Consider the following 27,765-nt stretch of genomic DNA (forward strand, 5'->3'; position numbering starts at 1 on the left):
TCAATCAAAGTGAAAACACTACTCAACTCCTACAGATTTTAGAGCAAAGAAACCTATCTATTAGATCTTAATCTAGGCTGACTTGTTTCAACAGACAGGAATCTGATCAGGTGTGAATTTCACATGATCAAGTTGTTTTTTTAGAATAAGGACAGCTCAGAAGGTTTAGGCACACATGAGTTAATTCACAAGAGATCGCACAGGTACAAAGAAAAATCTAAAGGCAGCACACTCAGTTCAGTGCAGATGATTCAGAAATCAAATCCAAAGCTGCCATAAGCACTTTAAAATCAAAGGCAACCACTTTAAAGAAAAGGCCAAAAACTGTATTCCAAACATTATATTCAAAATTTATTTTTAAATAAAAGAAAAACAATGACTTTAAATAAACATGGTATATTCTACATACCTGTAGAACAACACAACTTTACATCAGCCATTTTTAGTTTTGGAAGTTTTGTTGTAGCATCTTCAACATTTGACAGTGTTGGTTTCAATTTCAATCAACCAGACAATACCCCAAACAAAACTATTTGCTCAAGTGAAGTTTCAGTTTTCTTGAACAAAGATGGTTCTGCTAATACAAAAGCACCCGGTTAAACAATTATCCCCACTTAACATCTTGTAAATGAAGTCTTTTCAGCCTTTTTTTGGTTTTCTGTTCCACTGCCTGCATAGAAATCAGCATAAAGCTAAGTTGCAAGCTATGCTTCACTTCAGCAGTGCAATGAATGGCATTAAACTTCATAAAACAAAGATATAAACATTGTCAGCAAAATTCAATTATGTAAAAACTCTTAAAAACTATGTTTTCGTGGGTCACAACTAGACTAGCTTTCAGTGCACAACTCTCCTCAGGAAAAACTTGTTCCTGATTCACATGAAAAGAATGAAGCACGCAATCAAAAGCCTTTGTTCATACAGAAATGCCCATTAAAGAGTTCCATGTTATCATAAGGCAAAAGAAACATTAAGATGGATGAAGCATTTTGGCCCACAGTATGTTTAATATGTACACACACAATGCTAGTGTGTAGCATATGACAGCTAAGGGATTGGCTCAGTAAGGTAAGTGTCCGTTTTTATAAATACATATCATTATTGCTAATATGCTACACGTAATTCAACTTTTAGAGCTGCTTTGTTGGCAAGAGCCTTGTCATCAGCAGCTCACATTTATCGTGACAATATTCCATTCCACCTGAAGTAAAGCAGCATAAATACAATTATCAAAACAAAAGGCTTATGCAACATCCCTCTCTAGCTTTGCTGGTTTTTTTTGCTTGCTTTTTTTTTTAAAAAAAAATGTTTAAAGAAAACAAGTCCAGTTCACCACAAATTGGAAAGTCTCACAATAAGGTTGGAAACCAAGCTACAGGGACAGGGTCAGAAAACACGGCATGCATTATAATCTAGTCCTTTTAGTCATACAACTGGAATACAAAGTCCAATTTAAAGGCTAGACTAACAGTAGACGGCAAAAAGCCAAGAGTAGACTTCGTTTGATGTTTAAAATTAAGATTACAGTTTTAGTAACAGCAACTTCACCCAAACCTTTAATATATTCACAATATTTACTGCAATTGAATACTTACTTTTGACTACTGTGCATACATATGTTCACTTTTAAAAGATTTTAAATACCTGCATCATGAAATTACATTCTTAATACATTGCTTTAAGAAAATAGCTTGTGTGAAATGTTTCTGAAATGTATTTCTGCTCCCTTCTGTCCTTTTCTGAGTCCCACACATACACCCCCACCCCCCAGTCAAAGCAATCACACACACAAAAAAAAAGCCAAACACCCCTTAAAAAGGATGGAAACAATGAAGGGGGCCAGCTAGGCTAGTTACAGCACAGTGCTTAACAAGGTTCAAGACAGAACCAGATTAGAGTTGGCCAAAAGATGCTCACAATATGTGACTCACCAGTAATGCCTTTCACCTCACCCTATCAAACTCAGTCCACTTTTGGTTCATTGCAACAACTAAAGTATTTCATATATACATATAAACACAGGACTCCAGCTTTATTTTAATTTGTTTTTGCTAAGCATTTTTACTTTCCGTTCATTTTGTTCTGCAGCAACTACAAGAGGTAGGCATAAAGCATTTAAGAGCTTCTTTCCCAAGGTCCTGTTACTAGCTCAATTTAATGGGATACGATAGAGAACAATGTACTTTTTTCTGTGATATTACTAGGTATAGCCTTGTGCAATCCAGCTGGACAATAACTATGTGACCACTGGCTTTACTAGGCCAGCATACCATGGAGTAAGAAGCCATTCATATCCAGAAGGATACTTTTTTTAAAAAAATAAAAAATAAAAAATAAAAGAGTTTACTGCAGAATATTCATATAGCAGATACGTATCAGAACCAATTCTTTCCATTTCTATTTGTACATAGGAGCAAAATACCATTTGGCCAAGACTACAGATGTATTTTCACAGATATGCAAGTGCCATGCAAAAAATAAATTAAATTAAAGAACAGATACCAAAACATACAAGTAATAAAACTACTGAAGGTAGATTTTCTTAGAAGTATTTTTTATAAACAATTTATAATACTTTCGATCCCCCTTTCTCTTTTTGACAGTCACAGTTGCAAAGCTGTGGCTATACATCAAGGATTTCTTCTGCAGTGCCTCCGCAACGTAATCTGTAGCGTCCTGTCCTCCAGCTAATAGTAGGGTCCCACAAAGCAGACAGGAAAATATAAATTGTCATGGATTCTCTGATGAACCAAGCGACTGCATAATCAAGTTTAGAAAAACATAAAGCACCACCCTAGGAATACAAAAACAAATATTTAAGCATACTAACCATTCCAAAGGAGTTTTGAAGTAATGTGAAAGATTGGTATTGCAGACAAATCTATTCTAACGCTTAGTGAGATATTATCTAACAGTTTGATATTATCAAGAGCATATTCTATTATTTAGAAACCAAGTAGTTTTTCTCGCTGAGGATATGATTACCCATATTAAACATGAGATACTTGGCAGAATGACCCAGAAGGTTCAAGAAGTGACTTGTATGCAAAGCAAAAGACAAAGAGTCACAATTTCAATTTATTTTCTTTTGAAGCTTTGTAAAATTGTGCTGAAAGCAGGCAAAAGGTTTATGCCACAGATCCCAGAATAGCAGCACCTGGAGAGTAGGCTACCACACATTCTCAAGGGAGTGAAATTAGAAGAACCAAGCTTTTGGCTAATTGCATAGGAAAAAGAGATTAAAAAATGTTTACAGACAGCCCTTCTGAATTTACTGCTCCTTTGAGAGCTACTAGCTATATGCAGAGCTGCAAACTGAAGAGGCTTCAGAAGAAGAAGAACAGGTACAAAGTTTTTACTGCACCATGTACATATCATGCAGTAACTACAGTAATCAGAGAAACAACTTAAACCAGTGCTCTACTGATCAGGCAGAACAAGCCTTTCTTTCTAGGAATTCTTAAAATACAAAGAGAATGTTTTTCAGTATGATGAGAATTAGTTCATAATTTGTACACATAAGTAACTGTGGACCAGATTTAGATGGAATAGGGTAGTCACAGTAGACAGACTAGTCTGAAGAACTACAGCATCAGAAAAGCATGTATTTTTCTGATTTGTGCTGTCTTTCAATATAGAAAGTTTCAAAAATGAAGACTCCCTTCTTCCAGTGACAAGGAGGTTTTATTTTTGAAATTAGATTATATCCAGTATTAAAATACAGAATAAGTATGTTTAAGTGTACACAAACTGTACACATAAGCTTCAAGATACGAAAGAGAGAAGAAAAATTGAAGATAAAAAAATAACTAAAATCCCAGAGCTGCTACTCTTGTACTTTTTTTTAAAAAAAAAAAAAAAGCTTAGAGTTCTGGACATGCATAAATATAGCAGACTGGAAACACAAATGCAAAAGTGTGAAAGGGAGACAGAAGTCAACTTGAGGAGGCTAGTTAGAAGTAAGTGCACAAAGAAAATAAGATCACAACCAAGCACACCTTTCATGGTACTTCAAGTGAAGTTAGCAGGTAGGCAGAGTTAAAAGGATTTGACCTAGCACTTCCTCGATGATATCAAGTATCTTGTCACTGTAATCACATTTATCTGTTTGCTCAAGGAGTCGGCATTAGCAGCTTTCATAACCTCTGAGAAGAAACGTGACATACCTGAACACCTCTTAGTTGAATGTAGTCAAATATAAACCACGCCAAGCAGTGACACATAAAAAACACCATTATATCCCATCTGAACACATGATGAGCTGCCCAACCAATAACCAGACTGGCAACAAAGCACTCTGAAATTGGCTCACATATTATTGTGGCAGGTAACATATTAATTCGCAGTTTGGCCCATCTAGGAAAAACAAACAAAACAATTCAGACTACATGTAATTTCTTATGATTTCTTCTCCTAACTCACCGGGTGATGAGCCATCAATCTTGTTTAACTTACACTTCCAAATTTAACGGCAAAAAAGAAAATCACCCTTTCAAAAACACTATGTAAAACATTTAAAAGGTAACCAGGTTTTTTTTTGTTGCATTTTTTCTTTTTAGGTTTTTAGTCTTAAAAAAAAAAAAAAAAAAAAAACTACTCATGCATGAGTCTCACTTCCTTGCAAAGTCAGCACCTTTAGACATGTACCGAAACTACAGCATTCCCGACATTATTAACAAATTAATTTGAGAGAAGTATTCACTCCATTTTCAGGTTAACCTCACCAGAAACAGGTGACAGGAATGGAAGGGAGAGGAAGTAAGAATTAAAATTTTACCTGATCATTCTGGATTGAAACTGAGAAATAGAATATGAACCAGAGTTTTGCATTGCAACTTGTGTGGCCATTGCAAATTTCCACCCTCTGAAAAATAAATGTGTTTTATTAATAGCATGCAAATAAGAAATGCAAAAACAGCTACAGAACAAACATTTCAAGAATTTTATTAAGTTTTGATATTTTCTTTAGTATATATGCTATATTATTACAATGCATAAGAGCAAAAAAAAATGTTTTTACCAAATCTCTTGCTTGGAAGATAGTAAATATTTCCTGAACAATATACCTAAATTCTCTGAAACAAAAAACAGCTGATGTGGGCTTGAGTATATCTCTCCAAGAATTGACAGAAGAAAGCACATGTCATAAGCATGCTTGGTGCACATACATGAAATTGACCTGACTGCCTACATATATAGCACGTAACACGTGAAAACAGTTACAAACCTTATTTCAAACAAAAGCTTGCTTCAGTGGTCTTACCGGTCAGCTATAGCTTTGGCCATAAAATAATCTTCAGCAATATATTGTGCAAAAGCTATCAATCCCCCTGCTTGGTCCAAGACATCCTTCCTCATCAAGCACGACATTCCTGTTACACACTTAAAGCCAGTTAAATTGGCTGAAATATATGACCTTGGATGTGAAGTTCCAAAATAAACCTGCAAAAAACAAGATAAGGCATTTAAGCTCTCCATGTAGTTATGCCATTACTACTGACAACTCTCTCCTCTGTATGTATTTCAAGGAGAAAGAATTGTAAACGTAGCCAATAATGATCCTATATTTGCAAGTTCTTTACCACCCAAGTAAGAAGTCTAACTTAACACTAAATCTGAGAAATCTAATAGATAAGGACTCTATTTCTAGGGATTCAATACACAGCTTGAATTTTTATATTGAAATGCCACATTTTATTCAATACTACATTTCTAATTTAGGCTGTTCTCAGGTAACACACATAGTAAAACTAAAACTACTACTCACTCAAATAATATATTATTTACAGCTAACAGACATACTGTCTCATTCCTCTTAGCTGGATCACTGCATACAACTTTATAGAAGCTTACTACACAGCAGTAAAGAAGCAAAGAAATTTTGTTTAATGTAGCAGGATGAAATAGCCAAGACACTTCAGACTGAAAAAGTTTTAAAAATACAAGGTGCAGTAACAAAGCCAGCAGTTTCCTAGAAGAAGACTGCCAAGGCTGAACATTAGCATCTTAGTGCTACTCATCCTGTTGACAGTCTTACTAATACATCAGCTTATTCAACAGAAGGCATGGTGACCTTGTGGTACACTGGAACTAGAAGCAAAAAGTTCTTCCAGGAGCATAGAAGCAATAACTGAAATGCTATTTAGTAAGTAGCAATAAGAGTTGTGTTGTAGCTTCTTGCTCTCTTCTTTTAAGAAAATCAATTCAGACTTTGTTTCAAAAAAAAAAAAATTCACTCAGGGTACACTCTTTCTACTGAATTTCTCCACACTGTTTTCTCACAGTTTTGTCTTTGACTATTAGAATAGGACCAAAATGCCTTATTTATGCCAGCTTAGAGTAAAAAGAAATTATTAAATATTTGCCTTCAGAGACGAGGAACAGACAAAACTCAATCTCCTCATTCTACTGAGAATAACTTACTGAGAATGGAGAAAGAGAAGAACATGACAGATAACATTAAGCGATATGAAGATGGTGTACAGGAATCAACTCTTCACCTTCTCTTTCTAAACAAACACTAGGAGACATAAAATAGCCCTACAGAAGAGCAAGGTTCAGACTTAAGAAGGCTGTGGTGCTTGTAATATAGATCTACAGAACTTCCTGATACAGACAGGAGATTCAAATAGATTCAAGTAAAAAATTCGTGTAAGAAAAGAGTACTTCCTGTACAGGGCGCATCTCAGCTGAAAATGGAAAGCAGAGAGAGTATTAAGAGAAAATAGAACATACACTTTGATTAGGTCCTGTTCCCAAAGGTTCTGCTTATAAATAAGATAATACTGTAAAAGTATTAGTAGTACTGTAAAAAAAGTAGGACTTTTCTCTAACTTACAGTCATTTTTGTTTTCCTAGTTAAAGTCAGAGCTCATAGCTTTTCTTTACTAAGATGCCAGTAATTATTAAAATAAAATCCTGTATTTTCATCCTGCACTCAGTATAGCAAACAAGATTTGAATTGATGTCTAGAGCAAGGTAGTAGAATTTCCAAACATTTACAAGCTATCCTAGACAGTCTAAACTGTAACTGTTGCTACAAATAAAAGAAACCTCCTTTCACTTGAAAAATGCAAGAGGCACTATACAACTTCTAGTCAACAATGTATTAAATACATACACACACACACACTGCACTGACCTGTTCCAGGGTGGCAGCAAATCCTTGTCTGTCAGCAACATAGGGAAGACCATGGACCAATCCTACTTTCTCAGTCATTTGGTTGGCCATATCTGTCAGAGTGTCCGGTGTAACTACGCAAGAAATAAGAAAATGACAGTTCATTGAGCAATTCCATCATTAGCAGAAGGCTACTGTATAACAGTACTGTGATTTTCATGTTACTGTCAACAGCAGGTACGGCTTGGTGCACGCAACTTCGGGGAAATAAACTGTCAGAAATGATTTCAATCAGTATTACTATTTTACAATCAGCAAATAAAATAAGAACAGTATTTTCAAAAACAAGACCAATGTCCTTAAAGATTGAAAATTTTTATTCTGTGAAAAGAATTCTTCAGACTTCATTTCTGTTTCTGTTCTCAATTAAAATAATCTTTTACAACTGCTAACCTATATGGAATAAGGGCAAAAAAACTATCAGCACATTACAATACACACCTACCTCTGATTCCACTATCACAAATCCATATTAGATCATATTTGGCAACTTCATAGCCAGGCATTAAGTTGTTAATCTTGGGGTTGATGCCAACCTTCTTACCACCTTAAAAAAAAAAAAAAAAAAAGGCAAGCATCATATTCAAAATGGGGTTTTTTTGTGTGCGTGGTTTTTCTTCATTTGTTTGTTGGCTTTTTTTTTTTTTATGATTTTTTTAATCTATCTGCAAAAAAAAAGTCTAGCTGGAAAATCAGTACATGTTTACCTTTCAATTCTACAAGTCCACCTTTATGAAAAGATTTGAATTTTACACATTTGTTTATTTTTTTTTTTTTTTTTTACTACAGTTTAGAAGAGAATTAAAAAGGAAAATCATTCAAATGCTTCCTCAAAATGGTAGGTTAATAACAGAGTAGAATTACAAAGCTTTTTACTATATTTTATGAAGTAAATATTGCCTACTGCTTTTTCTTTCGAGTCCTGATTCTGATTTTTACACCTTAGGATAACCTCAGCAAAAGGGGGAGTGGAGCAGAATACAGAGACACAACTTTTTGCTCCTAAAAGATATGATTCTGCTTATTACATGTCATCTAATTCTAATTATCCTTTCCTATCCCCTTCCTCCTTCTGTGCAAACAAGTAGTAAGAAACAGACTTACAGTCTCTAAGCTGATGAAAACAGATTATTTTAACACCTCAAGCTCAAATACAGCCAGAACTTTAAGTCACTTCCTGCATATTTAATTTAGTGTAGAAACAAGATTCAAACTGTTGAATTCCAGACTTAGCAGAAAAAGGGTGCAGAGGTTGAATAATTATTTTTCCTAGAGTTTGTTGTTTTTGTTTGCTTTTAAAATGAGATCACAAATTACGAATACAAATCTAGTTCTATACTCTGCTCAAATACAGGATTAAGTCACAGAATGCATACTGGAAGAACAAGACAAGTAGGTCTTTCAGAACACTATTACAGAGCTGAAAGCCTAAAAATCTTTATAAGTTGAAGTCCCACGCTGGAGATGCACTGCTTACCTATAAACAGTCTAGCATCAACATTTGGGTATTTTCCAAGGAGCTTTTTGCAGACATCAATAGCTGGATCATCATGATCTTGTACACAGAGTAGTACTTCATACTAGTGAGGAAAAAAAAAAAAAAAAGATGCACATATTAAATATAATTATAGCCTAGGGAATAAAGCTTCACAGCATAGCAAACTGGAAAAAATGAATAGCACTGCTATAGCATTAAAAATAAAAGGGGTTGTTTTACAGCTAAATAACACCTAATGCTCCAGCAAGGACTTGCTAAAAAGAAAACAATTCCATGTCCCTGTAAACTACTGCAGCAAGGAATGGTCATTTTCCTGTTATTGGGAAGAACACAAAACAGAACATTACACAAAGAAGCTGAAGTTTCTGCTCCTGCTTCCATTCCACCCTAACCCTGCTTGCATTTCTGTTCACATATGAATCTGAAGTTTATAATCTATAAAACTATAGTACATCAAATATTAAAGGAAGGTGCTACAAGCTGTGGAAATGTTCACTTCCATGGCAGAATATAACCCAAAGTACTTTTAGGATTATAGATCTCACCTTTCAGCCAAAGCACTGTGTGCCAGAACTATGCTGGAATTTGATCTTTACCAACAGTCTGTAATACTCTGAATACTTGGACAGTAAAACAAATAAGAGACTTAAAAATGAAACTGACACAAACCAGATTCTTCTCATCTCTTTAACAAAACTCCAGATCATGTTAAGACAAACTACTGTACACCTGACTACAGCTTCCATTTCTTCATTCTGTAGATGCATAATGCAGAACACAGCAGGATGACAGCCCTTTGAGACCAATAAAGGTACACTTCATCATACAATAAAGCTAAGTGCAGGAACACAGAATGTACATTTTCCCTTCTACAGAACAAAGGTTAGAAAACCTAGCAAGAAGAAACTGTACCGGTTTCAGCAGTCAACCTACATAGCTACTAAATGAGCTACAGACACTGGGTGAAAAAGCAGGGTTTTAAGAATCACACACAACTACATGTCTTGAGACTGCAAGTTTTGAAAGAGGCATTTGTTTCTTCATTAGTAATGGACTCCCTGACTACTTCTTTCTTGACATAGCCTTCCCATCTCCCTGATCAAATCTTGAAGCATTACAAGTCAAGAGCACACCAATTCTAAGAATACAATTCAGAAAATGTAAATTTCTGATCAAAATACCTCAAAGTCATCCTTACAGGCAAAAAGTGAAACAAGGCAGCCTCATTAGGAATGATTTAATCCCATTTGATACAGGAATAATAAATAAAAAGCTGCAGTTGGTGAGCAAAACAGAACTTCATTTTCCAGGAACTATACAAGAAAAAATTATTCTCAACATCAAAGGCTATCTGCCTATAAGCTCAATGATAGTTCTCATGTTGTTTATGAGGAACAAGTAATGTCATCCAGTACTGGATGAAATAAGTTGAATAAATACATCATTTCAAGTGGAGAAAAGGCACTGTGACACAAAAACCCAGCAAGAGCAAGTTCACTCAGAATATTGTGCTGCAGACAAAAGCAGCTACGTATCTAAGTGCAAGCATAAAGCCAATTAGCCCAAAGAGTGCACACTGTTTGATTCCAATCATTTTTATAAATAAAATGGAATTTAAGTAAATTCCATATAAATTCCATAAGTTCCAATAAAGTAGTATTCAGATCTTCCAACTACTACAGAAGTGACCCTTACATTGTGAGTCATGGAAATTAACAACTGAAGAGATTAGTGCTTTATTGTTGATCCACTTACTTATGTGAAACAATTATTTTTTGCTAGTAATTCATAAAAATCTTCAATCCACAGTTGGAATAACATCTCTATATCCTTTCTGAAAAATTTCAATGAGTAATTGAATTTTGAATGAGTAACAGAAAACTGACATGACAACATTTCAGCAGAAAAACTTTATTTCATGTTAAATAGCCTTTGTATGCAATAATGAACTAAAGAACAACATACATGAATAGAGCAGAGAAAATACAAAGACATTTATCTGTACAAAGACCAGAATTGGGTTAATTTAAATGTAACACAAATGGGGATGTTTCTGACAAATTTCAAAATAGGTCATTTATAGCTATAAAACACTTTGAGATCTTGTTGCTCTGAACTTTTTTTTTTATACTTAATGTTTATTGTACTTTCTGTGGAGTCAGAATGATTCAAGTCTGCATGCCTCGAGTTTGAAAGGCCTCAAACACTACTAGAGAGGAACAATCCAATTCGTAGTCAACTGCAAGCGTTTTGGTTGTTTTTTTGTTTTTTTGTTTTTTAACCCTATTTGACAGAGCTTTGAAGTTACTCCTAAATAGAATACACAAAGAAAACCCACTACAGAGTTCACATGTGCTTTCGTCCTTTTTCATCCTTTTTGTCCTTTTACAAAGGAAACAGCAGTGCCCTAAGCAATTCTGAGAAGAACTGAAGCAAAAAGTTTTGATATCAAGAGTTTGAACCCAAACTACATGTGTTAGGAATAGACTGTATTCCACCATTCCACAGTACCATACACCACAGAGTAAATGACGCAACAAGTCTTTCCCCTTTAAGGTCCTTAACACAAGGACAGCATCTGACACTTATCACTTACCTTACTTATCACTCATATTACAAAGTCAAACAGCATTCAAGAGCAAACATAAGCTTTTCTTAACTATTTGTTTTCCGGATATGATTAAGTGGCTTGGAGGCAGTACTTCACTGAGCCACATTTTGCTACAGAGCACATCAGTAAGAACCACCAGTAAGTTTCAGGCTATTTTCACAAAATATGTTACAGGAATTATGAAGGGTGTTGGTCTCTTAAAAGGCAACGGTCTTTTAAAGATTGTACCCCCCATAAACAAGAAAGGACTGGAGCAATGATTAAACCAATCTTAGTAAAATCAAGAGTACAGTGTCTTCAAGTCTTGGTCATGTTTCTTTATAAGTAGTTTTTTGAAGAGGAATAAATATTGTCTGGAACATACAGAACACGTAACATCTGCTGTGGAAAGAAGAACAATTCGCTATACAATCAAGTTGAGCAGTTCTAGCACAAACCACTGATTGGATTTTCAGAGGCAGAGAAGGAAAGACTGTAAATAGTATACATACTTTGGGATAATCCAGTTCAAAGAAGGTTTCTAAGTTGTTGATCAGATTAGGATCCACACCTTTCAACGGCTTTAAAAGTGAAACACCAGGAAGCTTGCTATATGGCTGTTTATCTGTGGCTTTCTTATTTAGGTGGAGGCGCCTGCAGAAGACATAAAATACGACTGTATATGAAACAAAATATGCTAGAGAACTCCATTTAAAATACAGTTAAAAATAAGAAATTCAAAATTTAAAATTGTGATCAGAAATTTTCTTTCAGTTGTAGAATCAACAGCTGTTTTCAGACCTGTTGACAGCACGTCAGAGAATGCATAGCATTAGATAAGATCAATTCAATCTTATTCAACTTCTTAAATACTTCAGATAAAATTCCAAATATGATCAATTTTAAACAATGGAAGTATCACTTTCCTCAGACTATGTAGGGCAAACTTTTCTGCCTTCTTACACACTGTTTAAAATCATTATTGTAACAGGATAATCAGAAAACAGCCTCCTGTAAATAAAAAGGTAAGGTTATTTTTCCTACATCGATGTATGCAAAACTTAAAGCAAGCTGAAAGCACAAAGGGAAAAATAGGAATTAGTAAAAATAGTTCAACATCTTTGAGGAAGGGATGAAGATCAACTGAGAACATGCCTTAGAAAGTAAAGTTACTGATCTAGTTACTCTACTAACAGAGGAGATTCCAGCAGTTCTCTACAGCATTCTGTTGAATGCTGAAATAAGACAACGACACTCTCACAAGTGCCATTTCATCTGTCTCCCCAGCACACTTCTTCAAGAGAGGTTTGCAGCTGGACACCAGAAGGACAGCACTATTTGCAGCAGCATAACCATAAGACACAAAGATGATGTCCTCGTAGTGCCATCAAAACCAAGCCACTGCAGAGGTAAACTAATATAGTCCTGACAAACAATTAATGGACAAGGGGCAGTCAGACCAAAGTGAAGAAACTGTTAAGTAGTTCTGAGAGCTATCACAAAGACCTCATTGCCAATTTGGACATCAACACAACAGGAAACAAGGGTGTTAAGGAAGCACGAATAATGCTACTGTGAACAATGTGGGGGAGTGGGGAGGGGCAGAAAAATAAGTAGACAATGCAAATAAATAATCATTTTTAAATGGGCTGTAGCAGTGCAAATAGGGTTTGTATATTGAGAAAACCCTTGAAGAAAAGGAAAAAGTGAATGGAAAGAGAAGATGAAGAAACACAGATGAAGACATGCAGCAGGACTGTGATAGATTACAAGCAGCAAGTGATAAACCTGCAGAATCTCGCAAGGCATTGTGTTACAAACCATGCTGACATGTAGGATTCGGCAGGTGATCGAATTACACAAGAAAGAGCATAGACATGGTGTGAGGGATGCCTAACAAAAAATTTGCAAGTGAGGCACGTAGCATTATCAGGATCTAATCAGCTATAATGCATCTCAGACCAAGATTCCTGAAAGAGTATGCCTCAGCATGGTAAGACTGACTCTAGCATGGTACCTTAAAATGCCATCTTGGGAGCTACACGTATCATGACACTAAGGTAAGACAGCACCCTGTTAGACCCCACGGAGCAAGAGAAAACAGTAGGCCACATCATTTTACACTGATAAAGGCTACTTGCAGATTAGTGTAACCTGAGCAAGAATAAAAGAGTAACAGCTGGAAATCTATCTTCACCAGAGAAACAGCAACTACTGTGAGAAATAAGTTGCAACATCAGGGCTAACATTTAACAGGGAAGTCAAAATATCAGGCTAAGTTAACATTAATATTTTTAACATATATATTCTAAGTGAAGTCACACTCTATGGAACATGCAGGGTCTACATTGTAAATGTAGGATGAAATAGCAGATAGTGAAGCAATATTTTTGATCGGAACTTGTCAGTTCTGTGGTTCAGTTCTCTCAGATGGGTGTTGTGATCGTAGTGGTTTTCACCAGCACTGAGCAAGCAAAGCAGTTAGGAGTGAAAGAATAGGAACCTTCAAGGTTCATATTATGCATTATTTTGCACTGAACTTAACCCAGACTATTCAGACATTCTTGCTTAATCAATTGTTTTTTCCCTAACCCTGCCTAATGAAATAAGCTGCAAGAAAGCACTACTACATCAAGGAAACAATAAAAACTATTTAAAGTGCTATTTAAAGGCACTTGCATGTCCCATGTGTGAAAGAACAGTAGCCAAGTTATCTACAAACAACTTCACACTGACATGTGTTAAATACATCAGCCTGCAATCATCAGGAGACAAAGCACTGAAATTCCATCTAAGCAGCCTGGTGCTGGGAATTAGTTGGGAAAGAGCAGCAGAAGGATACGTAATGGAGCCATAAGCTGCGATTCAACTCTCCTATATTGTCTAAGGAGTATCTGCAAAATCTATAGAAACTTATTTACAATTTAGATGTCTTCTCTCAGAAGTATAAATACTTCAAAAGGCAGAAATTCAGTTCAATGAGTTATGATGCCCAGTGTTACTACATGATAAATCTTTGGCAATCCGTATCAAGTTAGCCTACTAAACCTTGCCTCCCCTGCCATTCAGGTAGTTGAGTATTCCAGCAAATAGAAGAAAGCTTGCTAGAGTAGACTGCTGGGTCACAATGGTTATTAAAAGTAGTTGAAAAACAAAACATTTTACTCACTCATTTTAACCTTTCCTCGGCAGCTACTATACTTAATTCTCCTTAATAGCTGCAAGAACATTGTTCTTCACCACAGGTTTGCAACAGAAACTTTGAAATTACAAAGCAGCGCTAACAAGACCCGGAAAGGACTGAAGACATCCCTTGGAGGCTGTAGTTGCACAAGCAGTTGAGATGCCCCAGCAGCTCATTACTTTGGAAAGAGACTCTTTTCTCTGTCTGTAATTTCAAATTCCTACACACATCCTCCAGTCAGTTTTCTTGGTCAACTGAGTCATTTCACAGGGATTAGTGGAGTTCAGGATCTGCTACAGAATAACATCTCTCTGACTGAAAGAGGAGAAATGAGAAGGAAGATGGTCCTGCTTCTTTTGGCAGCAGAAAGGGAAAGAAGGTGAGATCACCACCACATTTTCATTACTTTCTATAAATGTCTTGCACTAAAACATCTCCAAAAGCAGGTATCTTTATGGACAAAGATTAGAGAAGTCCAGACAAAGTAGTGCAGGTAACTCTTAAATTCACAGAAAGGTCAGCAATCCTGGCTTTACAAAAACTAATAATTTTTAGAGTCTTGTTAGTGCTGCTTTGTAATTTCAAAGTATTTGTTGCAAGCTTGTGGTGAAGAACAATGTTCTTGTAGCTATTAAGGAGAATTAAGTACAGTAGCTGCCGAGGAAAGGTCAAAATAAAAATCCAACCGTTTTAATCTTAGTGTATAGACATTTCCATGCTAATAACAAACATGTTCCAGCACCTTGAAGCAGCAATGGCTGTACAACTATAGTTTCACAGTTCAGCAGCCAAAAACACACATTGTATTTTATAAATACAGAGCATTCTTATTTACAAATAAAAGCCAAATTTTATTTATCCTAGTCACTGATTCAAGACAACTGTTGGCTTTGGAGCTACACGCTCAAAATGAATGCCAGCGAAGGTGGGTAGGAAGAGTCTGCTTGAACAGCTCTGATACAGCGCTCATCTACACCAGCAGGAGGAAAAGCATCTTTGGGTGTGCTAGCACAGACTGATGAAAAGATGTTGCAGTGACATATCTAAACTAGAATAATGCATGATCAAGTACTTTTCATACTGCTTTACACAGATTCATGAACACAACGTTCTACTGCATACTTAGAGGCCTACTACACTACTTTTAGGGACCTGCTCAATTTCAGATGGCTTTGGAAACTGCAAAACAGACCAGCACAGGTCTCCTAGCAAGTGCCCAGAATTATTCTTTAAGGCAGAATTAAACACCTGGATCCTTTTTCAACCTTTGCTGCCCAGAGTATGGTTTCATCATACAGCTGAATCATTTCAAGCGTAGGCTGCTACTTGGAGGCACTCATCTTTTTCTCCATTTCTGGGATGTGCTGTTCTTCTTACAGTGGGGCTGCCATTTGTCTGGTCCCACAGTGACCTAGTCAAGACACTTAAACCACCACAATGTAATGTCAGTTGTAGCATCAGCATTTTGTCCATTTAACTTAGCAACTATACTTGCTGAAAGGATGAGCAGACAATCCTGGGGCATCATTAACAGCAGAGATCCCTTGGTACTCCTTAACCATCTTGCTTCTGTCAACACCAGCCAAACAAGACACTGCGACAGTATGGATGCCCATACAATCCTGCTGTAAGCTATTTTGACTCACTTAAACAGAAAACTAGTCCTGAAGTGGAAGGAAAAAAGCGAGATTGCCAAATTAATTTTGGAGCTGCTTCAGGAAGGATGCAATAAGCTCAAAGCATGTTCAGAAAGGAGCCTGCTGAGATCAGCAAAAAAAAAAAAAAAAAAGCAACGAGCTCATGCTCCTTCCTCCCTTGACTTCAGCAGGCTTCCAGAGAGCCAAGCTGCCCATGGGAGAGCAGTATGAGCACGCTCACCACAGGTCAGAGGAGGATCCATGCCAGCACAAAGCAGTGCAGGGAGCCCAGCCACTTCCTCTGGAAATGTGCACAAGGATGAGGTCATGCTGCAGTCGGTTACTGCTCCCTCATATACCAGCTGTGGGTAAAAGACAAATCAAATACATTCCGCTGACATTCTATACAAATTTCTTCCTGCACTACACATAGCACACAGATGAAAGGGCAAAGGTCCTTAGCATATAGCACACTGATACCATGATGGAGAGGTGCACCAAAGGGGAATGAAATGGAATACTTAAGAGTCAAATGATTCACACACACACACACAAAGCAGAAGTAAAGGACTTAAGAAAAAAAAATGGACTGAGGTAGAACTGTGATAATTCTAGGTTTCCAGAAGGTAAATATTCTCAGAAAATAAACATTAATCTGCATTTCCAATTATGGGAAGCAGTAGTTCAGTTAGTAGAGATAAATACAACCACACAAGGCAGAATAAAAATCTTACTTAGTGCAATTTGTTTAACTTTAAACCTTCAAACACAAATGAAATGCTTTAAGAAGTATTTTTTGAACAGCTGGACACATTATAGCAAAAGTCACACCACATTCAGCATAAGGAATCTGTAATGCGTTTTCTCACAGGTGGATTTTGTGTCACTAACTTTGATTTTAAACTCCATGTTCAGAAAAAAAAAAAAAAGATGAATGCCATATCTTTTAGAAAGAAATGAGCAAAACTTCAGATATCAACCTCAAATCTCTAGCAAACTGCCCCTTTCTCAAAATTTAGAAGTTCTTCCCCCATTCCCCTTCTTATCCCCATGCCCACAAGATGAAAGGCAAACAAACAGACTCAACTCCCATACAATAGACTGCAGTTAAACCTGAAGTAATGGGAATCCTTTTACAGCCCAAAACCTGGGTAGTCAGTGTACAGCGCATGTGAAGTGTACTCTGGCATGTGCTTAACAAAAACACAGCACTGTGTCTTCATCACAGCCGTTTCTGGAACACAGTAAGTACTGAAATGAACATAGAGCATTCTCTTATAGACTGTCTGCAGGCTGCCATCAAAACAGCAATTCTTGCCCTGTTTCTGCTCTCCCACACCCTTCAGCCTACTGGTGGTAATAAAGCAGTCAGGGCCACAAGATAAATTGGATCAGCCTGCTGATCAAACAGAACTATCCCACAAAAAAATCTGAGTCTGAGTCACCATGTAGCCACATGCTCACTGAAGGCAGATTAGAAAAGCAGAAATGTTTAGAAAGGTGTAGGAGTAGAAGGGGATTTAGGTTATCCCTTTGAGCAGCAAATTAAGAGCCAGTGGAACATAGAAATAGAAACATTTTTTTGCTTGCAACGAGTCTTATGCAATTTCAGAGCTGCATGCAATGCAATTTGTGTTTTATTTATGAGAACATCTCCAGTGGATGGCAACAACTCCAGGCCTGATAAAGCAACCAAAGCAGTCAGCTACTACAGCATAATCAAACCCACAAAGCTAAGGATGAAATCTTCTAATACAAAGAAGATCTTTCAAAGAAGATTTGTTTTTCTGACTTTGCCATTCTGTAGGTAGAACATAATTCTTTACTGCTCATTTCATAAGGTACAAGTTTAAACAAAAACTTCATTTGCTAAATATTAGATCACATGCTTCCTACAGACCCAAGCTGCTCCCCTACTGCTTCCACTGCACGAATAGATCCCTGTTGCACAATCTTTCACAGCCCCTTTTCCCTAAAAGTTTCAGCAAGAAAAAAAAAAACTGATGGCTCAATACCTACATGAACAAATACAAAAATATCACGTCAATCCTTTTTCCTTCGTTTTCACAGATGAGGTCCAGCAAAAGCTACATGCCTTGTCTGGACCATAGAAATAATCAGCAAAGCAGTAAGAGCAGTGTCACTGCAAGTCTCTTAGGAGACCTTGAAGAATTTCCAATAAAGAACACGAGGAAGCAATTACAAGCAAAAGAAAGCAACTATATAAACCTTCCAAAGAAAGTACTGGAGTAACTTCTGTACTCAACACAACATTAGAGGTTTCAGAAAAGCTTTCTTTCCAGCAGATACAAACCAGAATATCCACCTTGGTAAATTTCATCTCCTCTCTTCAAAAATAATAAATTGAAAACTGCCAAAGTACGGACAACACTGGGGACATAGATGCTCAATAGAAACATTTATCTTCCTTCACTACTATACAGTCTACACAAGAGCACTGCAGGCATAGTGTTTTATGGAACATCCGCATTTCATCTCACCTTTAAAACTGTTTAAAAGGAAGAATGAGTATCTTAATTTTGAGAAACTCCATCAGCCTGAAAATCCAGCCTGTTTCCCCATGCCTGTAAGAATGGAGACAGGGAGGATTTCTCACTTTCAGGATGCTGCTGCTGCTATTAACATTTGACAGTTCACAATGCATATCCCTGTGAAGAATAGCCTGAAAGCTTTTCACTTCACCCACAGCCTTATTCTAGCAAACCATGCAAGAAAAACATGTGCTGTTTTAGGCTAAAAAATAAAGTGCTTGGAAGCTTTCCTCTAACAGCTCTGTACACTGTCTCAGTATCATGGATGCTTTACATTGAGAAAGATGTATGTGTAGTCAGAGAAATATTTCTTCTGCTTTAAAATAAAGCGTAGCATGCTATCATTATTAAACCATAGCAACAATCACCTCAGAATTCATTACTAAACGGATAAACTGAACTAGTATCTCAGAACAAGCACTTAAAGGATACTCACAGCCACCATAAGAATTACTGTTTATATTCACTTGAACAGGGCCCTCTCTGTGGATTACAGTGCTGATAATGCTGAGACAAACCTATTCAAGGGGTCAGAAAAAAACAACAACCAACAAAACAGACTTTGGTTTTCAAGGAGGCATTTCTGAAGAGGGGAATGATCATTTGTCTAGAATAAAGGCTAAAGCAACTACCAAAATAAACTGGCAACACAGATGAGCTGTTAGTTATGTGGCTGTTTTAATAAGATCAGTCCATTTGAATCACGCGTGAAGTTGTCAGACTGCTTCGAGAAACACAGTTTCAAAGCAACAAGTCACAGGCAGTACTTCAAAGACAGTCTCAGCCTTTCACGTAGTACAATACTCCACTTTGGTTTTCTTTATCTGCAATTGCAGAGGTATTTTATCCTACCTGATCAGAAGATAGTGTAAAACTCATTTTACGTGTGCTACAACCTCACTGTGACCCAAGGTACGAATTAACCAAGGCCAAATATGAGAAGGAACAAACTAGTGTAGACATTTATCAACTACTGCAATATACTTCAGAAATGCAAACTGTTCACCTAGCAAGAATTACAGGTTTTTATCTATTCTGAAACACAAAATCCTTTAAGCCACAGCCCTTTGTAGAATGCAAGATATTGATAGGTACATCAAAACAAAAAAAACTTCTTTCAATTAAAAAAATTAAAATCCCAATGACCTTGCACACTTCAGCAGTTCCCAGGGAAGGATGATATGAGGACTAAAGAGTGCTTTAGTAAACCAGTAAAACTAGTCACATACTTAGCATGCCACATACGAGTTCTGACAAAGTCCACAAATTCATTCCTAAAGTCACGTAGCATTGTCTACCACCCTCTACCTAAACATCTCCACTAATCTAGAGTAACCAGACGTTTACAGGAGTATTTAGTTTACATAAAGCCTCAGCTTCTTAACTTCATTGAAGTCTTCAACCATTACACAAGCAGACAAACAAAGCACATTCTTCCTCATCTCACTTCTCAGCTTCCTCCTCTGCAGCTAGCATTTAAGGCTGAAATGCCTCTTTGCTTGAAAACCTCCACTACTTCTAGTTACACAATCTATTTCACTTCAAGAGCTTCCTTCAATGTAGTCTTCTGCTTTACCTGCTCCAAATCTTATAGTCTTTCATCTTTCTGCACAAGCTATTCATCAGGAAGGCATGGTTTGTTCTTACAGCCTACTTGTCACATTCACTGCACCATCTCCCATTCTCTCTCAAGACAACGTGTCCAATCTGAGAATGGTATCCTCAATTCTTTACCTTTAGATTTATCCTAGCTCATTTTTAATCTGGGCCTCTACCAAATTACTCATGTTAAGAGCCTGTAATATCACACTCTCCCTCAATGTTTGCCATCTGTATCTTATCCTCCTGGCTCACAACAAAAGAAAAGAAGAAAACACAAAACAAAAACCAGCCTTCTCATTGCCTCCAACACAAATGTTTTGTTCTCACATTATTACCACTCAGATTTCTGGTTTTGAGCTGTTTTGCTTTCCCTCAGTGTTAATCTTCTAACACAAAAAGTTATTCAAACACAGTCTTACTACATATAACTCAAAAATTAACTCTTAACTTCTCCAGATCAGGTACTTACAAGTACTAATAAGACTCCCCCTAAGATTAATCCAGGCTGTACAGTCCCAGCTCTCTCAGCCTCTCCTTGCACATTAGATTCTGCACAGCCCTGACAGCATCCTTCTGGCTCTCAGCCAGACTTACTCCACCATGTCTCATATCAAAGCAGCCCAAAACTGTACGTTGCACACCACACACAGACTCAGTGGTATTGAGTAGAGGGGAAGGATCAAGTTTCTTAACCGGTCAGAAATGCAGCCCAGAATGCTGTTAGCCTTCTTTGCTACCACAGGCGCATCACTGCTCAGGGTCAATCTGCTGTCCTCCAGCACCTCCGGCTCCTTTTCTGCAAAGTTGCTTTCCCAATGGTCAATCCCCAGCCAGAGCAGATGCATGCAGCTATCCCTTGCCATTTTCCTTGGCTGGACTTCACGAGGTTCCTGTCAGGCCACTTCTCCAGCCTGCCCAGGTTCCTCTGTATGGCAGCCACGCCTCCCAGCTCTGTATCATCAATAAATCATTAATAAAGATGTCAAAAACCATTGACTTTTTGCATCTCAGTTCTGAAGACTTGTGGTGGTTCCCATGCTTTATCACACCAAGAAGCTATTGTTTTCTCTAACCACGCACTGTGCATAGAGCCATCAGCATTAGGTTAGCCCTGCTTAGAGCAGAGGGTTGGAACAGAGCCTTCAAATGGTATTTCCAGTCTAAAACACTAGCTTCCTACTCTGTGCTGAAAACTGACCCTCAACTCGGCATCCAAGTTTTCTGCTTGCTTTTCGGCATCCAACACATTTGTGCTTGCCCATACTTTTTGATTCTCCCACTCCTCCCTAGTAATTGTACTTGACTTGCTACCTTTGCTTTGCTCCCTTCAATTTCTCTCTGCCACAATGCTGTCACTCACTGAGAAAAAGCAATCCAACTATTTATAAGGATGTGGTACTTGCAGCCAGTATCTGTAGAATTCTGCATGAAGTAGGGTCCATCATCAATGCAGAGATAGAGGAGATGGTGGTGCTGAGAGAACAGAAAGACAGAAGTGTTACCAAGATCAAAGAAAAGCCTCAGGTAACTTTTCATTCCCCTCTAGCATCCCAGTTTGCAGTCAAAAAATGCAAGTCCTTTTTTGCTTGTTTCTAATCCTCCAGAAATTATTGCTGAAACATTCCTAGCAGAGGTCGCAAGCTTGCTCTATTCCCTTTTCCACACAGATAAAATCACAGATAACAACCCAATGTTAAATTCAGTGTTTTACATCAAGTTTGTCATCAGCTATGCAACAGGAAAAACTGTTCACTTGCATGAAAAATTTCAGCTTAGATAGTAAAAGTTCAGTAAAGACTTGACCGAGGAATGAAGAAAAACAAACTCAAGAACAGACAGAGCATTCTGCATCTGCTAGAAGTCTTTCAGTCATTTCCTGGAGAAGCTCCAGTACAACCAAATTTCTCAGTTCTCTGCTTTGATTGTCATCAAGAGGGAAGGATACCTCTAGCTTCAGAGAAAGGCATTGAAATCATCTCCATGGAAGTTCATCTACATCTTAGCTCACTGATGCTCCAGAATACTTGATAGCACATAGACTGCCTCCCTTGGTAGCTGCCTCTGAAGCACTTTCACAAACCAAAGCAATCACACACCCGAGATGGCAAAGTGAGTAACTACAGCCCTTAACAGACAATTTGGTCAGTCTATTGCCAGAAAGTGGCAGTGCAAAAACAAGACAGCCCAAACACAGAAACAGCTACAGCAACAGGCAAAAAGTCAGAAGAACAACATCAAAGACAAGCAGAGATATTAGAGAAGAGCAGAGTAAGCCTGGACACAAGTCATAGACCAAGCAGCAAGGGACAGACAATTGAAGGCACTGAGACAGTAGAACACAGACGAAAAAAAAATTATTATCCCAAAGATCAAAACAACTCAAAAAGCAGGTGTCAAACAGAGCTTTGCTGGTGTCTGTTTAGAACCCATGTTTTAGAAAGCTTTTCAAAGTTGCATAAGTTCTTCAGTAAACTTGAGTTTTCTGAATCTTTGCAAACTGAATTTCATCCTTGCATGCTTACGCGTTATGCTAATGGTATTATATATGTTTTCACTTGTATGTAGGAGCTTTCTTTCTTTGGTAAGTTTCTGGAAGTCTTGGATTACGCGAGTAATTTGTGTCTAATTACATCTAGATGCAGAACGATTAAAGAATTAATTTTTCATTGACTACTGTTTAATGTCCATACACTTAAATTATTTGTAAAAACTAGGAACAGAGATATGGTCATTAATTCCATGTGTGACACTACCCTTCCACTTACAGATGGGAAGCAAGCAAGGACAATGAGCAACATCAGTACCAACTGGCTGGCTATGGCTCGCTTTAAAAGAAAAAAAAGCTCTGCAATTACAATTGTTACTGGCAACAGATACAAGAACAATGGAGACTCAAAACCGAAACATGACTCCAAGAGTCTCATTTTGTGGACCAGGAAAACACAGCAGGAAGTTGCAAGCACATTAAGAAACTCACCAAGCATTTATTAGGAACTCTCTGACACTGGCAAACTTCAATGTAGTTCAGAGATGCCACGCAGAACACAACTTCCCAAACTTACAACACCCTATCCTCTGTCCTCAGACCTAGAATGTATTTGCTATGTACACCCTTGTGTGGGATACGAGCTGAAATAATCAATTTGAGTTTCTAGAGAAGTATAAAACACAGGCTTTCTTTCATTCTTAGACTAAAGTCAGAAGACTTTAGTAGGTAAACATATCAGATTACACTTAAGTAAGGCTTTTTCTAGCTTCTGTGGGCTTTGTTTGCCAGCTTTATTTTAGGAAGGGACATAGAATGTTCAGAAAACACCTATCATTATTAAACCAGAACTATCTATTTTCAAATACTGTTAAAGCAGCAAACCCACTGCCATAGAATTTGAAAGTCAGTTGTTCAGAAACACAATGTGTTAGAGTGCCATTAGCCCTGAGAAAGGCAGCTTTAGTTGTTTACTTTTTCCCCCTGATTTAAGAAGGCATCTGTTCCATTCTGTGCATATCTTCAGAGTAGAAGTTATTTAGGAATCATTAGTTTAACATTAGTTTAGATTAACAGAACGCTAAAATATCAAAACTTACTCCTTAGTCTCCTGACTAATGCTGTAAATCCTTTCCTTATTTGCACATCATTCACACTGCCTTCCCTTTTATTTTCGTTCTGAAAGTCCATTTTAGCTGTCCATGCAATCACACAGCTTCAGATGGTTTGAGAATTAGTATACCCAGCAACATCCAACACTAAACTCCTGCAGGATCAGTCAATGTTCAAATTCAATTCAAGCAGCTATATGCACACAAGGGTCCTTGCTCACAGACTTGTGTAGGGTATAAAGGAAAGCAACACAAACAGGTCAGAAACCATTGCCTTATTACACAGAGTAAATGTATGCAAACTGCCCTTTACCTAATTACTAGCAATAAAAAGATGCATTAGGCCTATGTTAATTTCTTTTACTTCACTGACTCGGTATTACACAGAGAGCAACAAACTTAGACTGGTTTCAAATCAGGCACTTCAGACAATTTGTAGAATGCCCTTTGACTTAGCAGTATGACTGTCTGAATCTCCTTGTTTAACCCACCTGCTCATTTTGAAGGAAAGTGAAATTTACCAAACCCACTGTATTTTTCATAAATCAAAAACATTCACAGTGGGAAAATGTGGTAGGGGAGAAAAGTGTAAAGAAGCAGATTAAGCTTTAGCAAATGCGACACAGGAGAATGCACAGCAGATAGTTTCTCAACTGGCATTTCTCAACCTTAGATATCCAAAACCTACATCTTTTTAAAGCAATTATAATGGAAACCAATACGACTGAAATGCTCTTTAACCTTGCAATTGCTGACAGTGTTTCAAAACAAGAAAAGTTTACTTTCTCGAACATGTACAATCCATCTATCTACTTAATTCACATGTTCTCACTATTATTACTTTAAAATCAAACACCCAAAATTTCAAAAGAGAACCACAGGATGAGGATTACAAGGTGCAAGCTTTGCGGAAAAGTTTTAACATTGTTTTATTCCAATAGCACAGTTCAGTCCCTGCAACCCACCAGTTAAACGCTGCTAGACGCAGCAGGCTGAGAACAGTCCTTAGTCCAATCACTTACCAAACATTGAACCAACATTATCACACAACATGAGAAATGGGAGGACTAATTAGTTTCATCTTTCTTCTTTGCTGTCTGTAGTTGGCGTAGTTTAAGTAGCTTTCAGTATGCGGTAAACATGACAGAATTCTACTGCCATGTTACATCCTTTCACTGTGATCAAAAGGAGTTTCCATGTATCAGAGAAGACCCCCTGACACCTCAGTGACCTTGGGAAGGGTGCAGCATGCTGTAACAAACACCCAACACACAACAGAGGGGCATGAGTAACTATGCTTAACCAACAGCACTTCCAGGCCACAGCACTAGTCATGATTGGTTTTTGGGGTCCTTCCCTTGTAAACATCCACCAGCAGCTGTATCCATCCTAGCAGCTCCAGCATCACCACAGGCACTACAAGTATACCTCCTTGGGATGTCTGCTGTAAGTGCCCAGAACTTCTCCAATTTCAGCACAAGTAAAGGACAGCTGAGTGGTCACCCTTTGGGGAGCAGCACTCCTGTTTCTATATAGCTATCCAATAACTGCTGCAGCTCCTCTATCCAGCCTCAGCAACATGGCACAGCTTGTAGCTTGGTTACTTCAGTGCTACTAGCTGTTCAGCCTTGACCAAGGGCCACCCTTCTGCAGCAAACACTAAAAAGCCATGTTACTGACCCACCTCATGGGCAGAGACGGTCAGTTCCTATCTCTGTATCTTCTGAGCTGGTCTCAGGAACCCTGCTGCAGGCACATTCTCCTCTAGGGGTAGCACAAACTGGAGTGAGTCTGCCTCCATTCTTACTGATCATCTGTCCCGCTGGCAAGTTTCCAGCTTGTTATCACGCTGCCGTCCCATAAGCAAACCGCAGGCACACCACAAACTCTCAGTAACAAAAACCTACGGCTCTATTCACATGTCACTGCCACTTCATTTACAGCAGTTTTAAGCTACACCAGGCCTGCCTGCTGCCTGCCATGTCCAGCAGCTACTGGAAGAGACAACAGTCCCAATTTCAGCAATTCTACTTGAAGTTATTGTCAGTTAACAGGAAGTTGCTGATTTGGATACTGAGGTAAGGCAGAATGCAACCAAACTTCCAGGGTAGTTTTTTTTTCCCCCTTCCCCACACTCAACTTCAGACAGATAAAGATCATCCCCAATCTCCTCGTATCCCTGCATCTTACACTCAGATGACGTAGGACATCAGTGCATAATTATTTTCCGCCGCACCTTACTTATATTTGGAGCTCTTTAACTATTCCTCTGGCAGGTGCACCTGCTTTGGTGTGACTCACCTACAGACTGCAAACCCTCTGAATTGCAGAGGCTCAGGGTGTCCGCACCCAACCAGGGCTGGCCACAGCTCCGCACGGCACACCCTCAGTCCATCTAGAGGTGTCCCTGCACTGCTCCACACCCTCTCTCTGTACTTAGGGTGTACAGCACAAGCTGCCAAAAACATCTCCTTCCCTATGGCCTTCTGTTGGTTCTCTCTTGTTTATCCTCTCACGTGCCTTCTCCCATGTCTCCATTTGGGCCTCCTGTCCCTCACAGCTGCCACCACTCTTTCTTAAATATTTATCAGCAGCAGCAGCAGCACATGCACTTACCAGGGAAGCTGAAGTTCTGGCACACAAGGGGCTGTTTGCCTGAGAGCTGCCCAGAGCCAGCTGTGCCTTTGGTATCCCACAGCCTCTTCCCAGGACAGCCCTACAACACATGGTACCGAAACACCGCTATTCATGCCCAGCACAACCTGTATGCTGGTTTTCAAGAAAAAAAATTTGGGCACCTGAGTAAATATAAGACCCAGATGCAACCCAACCACAGTGTGAAAAAATGATCAGACCTTTCACGGGATTCTTCGTGAGAAAAAGAAGAGCAGAACAATCATACCCAAGGACAGCAGAGGTACGCCTAGCATGTGTGAAGGCAAGAGGAGCTCTGTCTTCAACAAGGGCAGGCACTTATCACAGGTGCCTATCGCTGCATGCAACAGCAAGAAAGGAAGGCAAACAGAAACCCGGGTATTCTCTGACACCTATGGTGGTGCAACAGTGGCCTCCTATTGACGATAGAGTAAAGCCAAGGCCTACCGGAGAAAGGAGCACGTTCCAGTCCCTTCCCACAGAGCCCGGACAGCCCCTCCGCGGGCGCACACAGAAACCTGCTTTGTGCGTCCGCCATTGGAGCGAACACCCCTCAGCGCAAGGTAAAGCGCCCCACCAGCCGGTGCCTCAGGCAGCCCCTGACACACGCACACACACGCGCGCACGCTGTTTTCTTACTAGTATCGTCACCACGCATTAAGTCATCCCTTCACAGAGTTGTGCACCGAAAAGAAAAGCAGCCCGCGCTCCGCGACCCGCACAGCGCTGTTAACCGAGCTGCTTCGCGCCGCGCCGGCAGCACCGCGGCAACGCACGGCGGAACGCCGCCTCCCGCAGCGCAGCGCGCCCCGGCCCTCCCCGCACAGCCGCATCCCGCAGGTGCACGGCGGAGCCCCGAGCCCTGCAACCGCGCGCTTACGTGTAGATGATGGACATGAAGTGCATGAGCCAGAGCACGACAAAGAGGATCAGACCGAAGATGGCGAGTCCCTCCAGGGCCAGCGCCAGCACCGCCATCCTCGAGGCGCGGCAGCTGCGGAGCCGCGAAGGGAGAGGAGGGACGAGGAACGGAGGGACGCGTCACCCCGGCCCGGCAGCGACCGTGCCTGCCGCACTACGGAGCGCGGCGCGGTCCGGCCTGCCCCCGCCTTTCTGCCAGGCGCAGGCCCCGCCTGCCGCGGGGCGGAGGGCGGTTGTGACCGTTACGGCACCGCCCCGCGCCTGCGCGACCTTGGGGGCGTCCCCGGCCGTGATTTGCAGGCTGCGCCGCGCTCGGCTGCGCTGTGGCGGGCGGGTCGGGGTGCGGGTC

At 39.1% G+C, this 27,765-nt stretch overlaps 1 protein-coding gene across 1 annotated transcript; it reads right to left on the reverse strand.

Annotated features, from left to right (window-relative positions):
• Positions 1-329: 329 nt before the first annotated feature.
• UGCG (UDP-glucose ceramide glucosyltransferase) lies at positions 330-27,618 on the reverse strand. Its single transcript, XM_052701402.1, has 9 exons — positions 27,376-27,618; positions 11,781-11,922; positions 8,658-8,760; positions 7,626-7,727; positions 7,142-7,254; positions 5,264-5,442; positions 4,778-4,864; positions 4,167-4,356; positions 330-2,794 (listed from the first exon to the last, which is right to left on the reverse strand). The coding sequence occupies exons 1-9, from the start codon at positions 27,471-27,473 to the stop codon at positions 2,624-2,626; spliced, it is 1,185 nt and encodes a 394-aa protein (XP_052557362.1). The 5' UTR covers positions 27,474-27,618; the 3' UTR covers positions 330-2,623.
• Positions 27,619-27,765: the final 147 nt, after the last annotated feature.

Source organism: Tympanuchus pallidicinctus, unplaced genomic scaffold (assembly GCF_026119805.1).
Source record: "Tympanuchus pallidicinctus isolate F22 unplaced genomic scaffold, pur_lepc_1.0 scaffold4, whole genome shotgun sequence".
Taxonomy (NCBI): Eukaryota; Metazoa; Chordata; class Aves; order Galliformes; family Phasianidae; genus Tympanuchus; species Tympanuchus pallidicinctus.